General features: G+C 37.6%; 1 protein-coding gene across 8 annotated transcripts in view; it reads left to right on the forward strand.

Annotated features, from left to right (window-relative positions):
• Dnah14 (dynein axonemal heavy chain 14) overlaps positions 1-3,617 on the forward strand; it is a 230,250-nt gene that overhangs the window by 32,160 nt on the left and 194,473 nt on the right. For all 8 annotated transcript variants that reach the window (XR_004109335.1, XM_031336881.1, XM_031336892.1 and 5 more), the window contains 2 exons: positions 282-413; positions 1,161-1,411. Coding sequence is in view for 7 of the 8 variants with exons in the window: in XM_031336881.1 (XP_031192741.1) it covers positions 282-413; positions 1,161-1,411 (383 nt within the window). In the remaining variant the exon portion in view is untranslated. The remainder of the gene's footprint in view (positions 1-281; positions 414-1,160; positions 1,412-3,617) is intronic.

Genomic DNA, 3,617 nt, shown 5'->3' on the forward strand with positions numbered 1-3,617 from the left:
AAAAAAAAAAAAAAAAAAAAAAAAAAAAAAACCACACACACACACAAAAAACAAAAAACAAAAACCAAAAAAAAACCCAAAGATTTGGTTACATTTATCTACGAGGATTTAAATTTGAGCAACATTGAAGCCATAGTATGGAAAGCATAAAAAATATAAAGAAGAATTTATGAGCTCTGCTCTTCCGCATGCCATGAAGAGGTGATCATATGGCTTACCTCTTGCTCTTTGTAACTGATGTTTCATTTTCAAACTTGTGACCTTTACTGCCATCTAACCAGGTGGACACTTCCCAAACATACGTTCTGGAAAAGTTTTGTGAAGAGCAGATACAACAAGCCACCCGGGCAGTGGCACAACTTGAGGAGCTCATGAGTAAAGTAATCGTAGAGATAAAGAGTATGGCCTTAAAGGTAATTCTGCAGTTGTATCTGTCCTGTTACCATGGTCCGAGTGATGGTTCCAAATTGCATTCCTGAAAAAAGGAAGTATTGGAAATCCACAGTTGAGTCAAAGGTGGTTAAATATCTGACCAACTGCTGTTATATTCACTATGAGTTTTTCCAGGCATGATGCAAAATACAAAAAAAAAAAAATGTTCGTATGTATTTGTAGATGCGTATCTGTGAGTGCATGAATTACAAATATCTATAACTTCAAGGTGCTTCTTGTCTAGCCTGAGCTAACACAACAAGGGAACCTGCTTACTTGCAAAGATCTTAGTGTTCATAAGATTAGGAGCTCAGGAGAAACATCTAGATGAAATGCAACTTCACCAAGGATTTTAGAAAGGGAATGCAATATGTCAGTGGACTGTGTCTGCAAGGGACCCTTCGTCACTCAAGATCCCTCTGTGAGTCCGTGGAGCCCCTTGCTTGTCCCTGCATTCCTGTCTGACTTCTAAACTGATCTGCTTCTGAGGTTCTGAACCCACAATTGGCTTCAGAACATGTAACGGGCTCTTCTTGTCAGATGTCCAAACACAATGCAGACAGGGGTGAAACACTGATGAAAGTTGATAGTAAAATGTAGTGTTTATGCACCATCCAGGCTAGTTATGACACCATAGACTGCAGATCATCTGCATTAACATAGGGCAATGCTCTAACATAGGGCATTATATATAAATTATATGAATCCATATAATTTATGAATTATAGGTTGCAGAAAAGAAAGATGTTAAGGAATACTTTGAGTCAAAGCCGTCTGAGATCAACACAACACATTTCAAGCTGCCCCAGTATCGAAATCTATTAGAAACAAATATGAAGTTTTTAAGGCTGATTGACTACTTGTTTCAAGAACTCATTCGCCAGCTCATGAATTCTGCACTCATCCAACTCCTGGATGTCTTCACTGGCTCTTCCAGGATGCCATTTTCAAAGGAAAAAAGGAATGAAAATCTCATGAAGTAAGTGACAGCTATCGACAACTGACAGGAAGTTATAGTCTTGTAATATATCACTGTTTACGGAGAAAACATCTAAGAATGTTAAAGTTAAGCTTTGAAAGTCTTCCATGTAGCAGATAACACATACTTAGTTTTGCAGATCTTATTATAAATAATACCTTTAAAATGTCCATGAGTAGAAGAAAGCTTCTTTTTTATTTTTCATTAAGTTCTGAGCAGATTTTGTTCTTGCATAAAATGAAAAATGCTCAATGAAATTTGAATTTCAGAAAAGCAACAGATAATCTTTACAATAAGTATGTCCTAAGTACCTATAGTAAATTTTATTTGGTGCTGATCTGAAATTCAAGTTTTGATTTGTTCATCTGATAGTGCGGGTTTACTGTGTCTTTCAAGAGATGTGAGAACAATTCTGGAAGAGGCCGCAGTTTCTATTGGAATTCGAATTGATTCCAAGAAGCATCTACTGGATGTTTCCTCCATTAAAAAAAAAAAAAAAAAAAGACACACTTGGAAAATGTCTGATATGTTGTTAAAAACAAATATCTACTGGTAATTAAGTTGTGAAGCAAGGAATATAAATTGAAGTTATGCCCAAACTATCAAAATTAGCAAAGTTTCATGATTATAATTAGAAACCTGAAAATATAAATTCATAAAAATTTAAAGACTATGAAAGAGGGGAGGATAGCCTATTTTACTTCTCTATATTACTAAATCAAAAAAATCTCAGTGTTCAGACTTCAGAACAAGCTACTTAGTGATAATTTTATGTTTTTATTTTTTTCTAAATCAATCTTTCTGTGTCTCTGTCCCTCCCTCTCCTTTTTCTTCTTCCTCCTCTTCCCTTGCCCCCACCTCTCTCTCTCTCCCACCCTGAGTAGGTATACCAAATATAGTTAAACAGAGTTTTTATTAGAGAGAAACTGCTAGAGCTAATCATCTTTTAAAAACAAAAAATACCCTTTTATTTTTTAAATAAATGCCTTGTTATTCTGTTATTTCTATATAGACACTCCTACATTTTCTCATCCTTGAAATTTTAGCGGAGCATTTTTAAAGCACATGGGTCTTGTGTGTACTTTTATGGTCTGAGAGGAATGCGTAGGTAGTAGCAGTTAAGGTGAATCTACTTTTTTTGTGGATCCGACCAATAGGGGCTAGTATGTTTGTCTCCAGCTAGTTGTGTGACTTAGCCTTACAAAGCTTAAATACATTCTTTAGTTTCCTAATGTGTAAAGTGGATGCCTCTGTCACGTTAAGAATAAACACAGAATAAATGCTTGGTACTTGGTAGCTACCATCATTGAATCTCTATCTATCTGTATTTAAATAATATTGGTTTCTATTTCCATAAAAACTAGTGACGTTGAAAATGTTTTTCATGTGCTTATTGGCCATTTGCTTTCCATAGGGAATGTCTGTTCACATTTACCTTTCGCTTTTAAAACCAGGTCATCCACCTTCTCACACTGGGCTGCAAGCCCTGTGAAAGCTCATCTGGCAGTACAGAACAAGAGAATATGTGGCCCCCAGTCCCAAGGCTTCGGATGGGGATGCTGGCTTCCAGGCCCCTCCTCTTACTGTCTTCCAGGAGCTCTTTACAGCTCAAGTGCTCTACCTCTTGGCTTGGGTGTGGCGGGCGCATCTCTGTATTCAGTGCTCCAAAGGCTAACCAGGAGGGTCACAAAGCCGAAGGAGGCCAGCCTGCAAGAGAGTGAGACCCTAGGAGAAAGAGAAAGCAAAGGAGGGAGGGAGAACTTTGATTTTTAGGAAATCTACGGTGTTCCCCTTCGACTGTGCTTTTGTATATCTCAGAAATGGCTGCCTAATCCAAGGTCAAGTACTTTATAATGTAGCTTTTGAGCCAAATCTTTGTAACATTTCCAATTAAGTTTATAGAGAGTATGACAGGGGTCAAGGTCATTTGTATATTCAACCATTCAAGTGTCCCAGCATTATTGTTGAAAAGAAAAACGTTTGTTTCTTCATTGAATTCTTTTGGCAGTTGACAATCCAGCCTGCCATGAGTTTGTGGCCTTATGTCTGGGCTTCATTTGCTTCGTTTGTCTGTATACCTGCCTTTATGCGGTATGGATCACACTGTCTCGATGACTCTGTATGCCTGCTTTTATGCAGTATGGATCACACTGTCTCGATGACTCTGTAATGCCTGCCTTTATGCGGTATGGATCACACTGTCTCG

Source organism: Mastomys coucha, unplaced genomic scaffold (assembly GCF_008632895.1).
Source record: "Mastomys coucha isolate ucsf_1 unplaced genomic scaffold, UCSF_Mcou_1 pScaffold1, whole genome shotgun sequence".
Classification (NCBI taxonomy): Eukaryota; Metazoa; Chordata; class Mammalia; order Rodentia; family Muridae; genus Mastomys; species Mastomys coucha.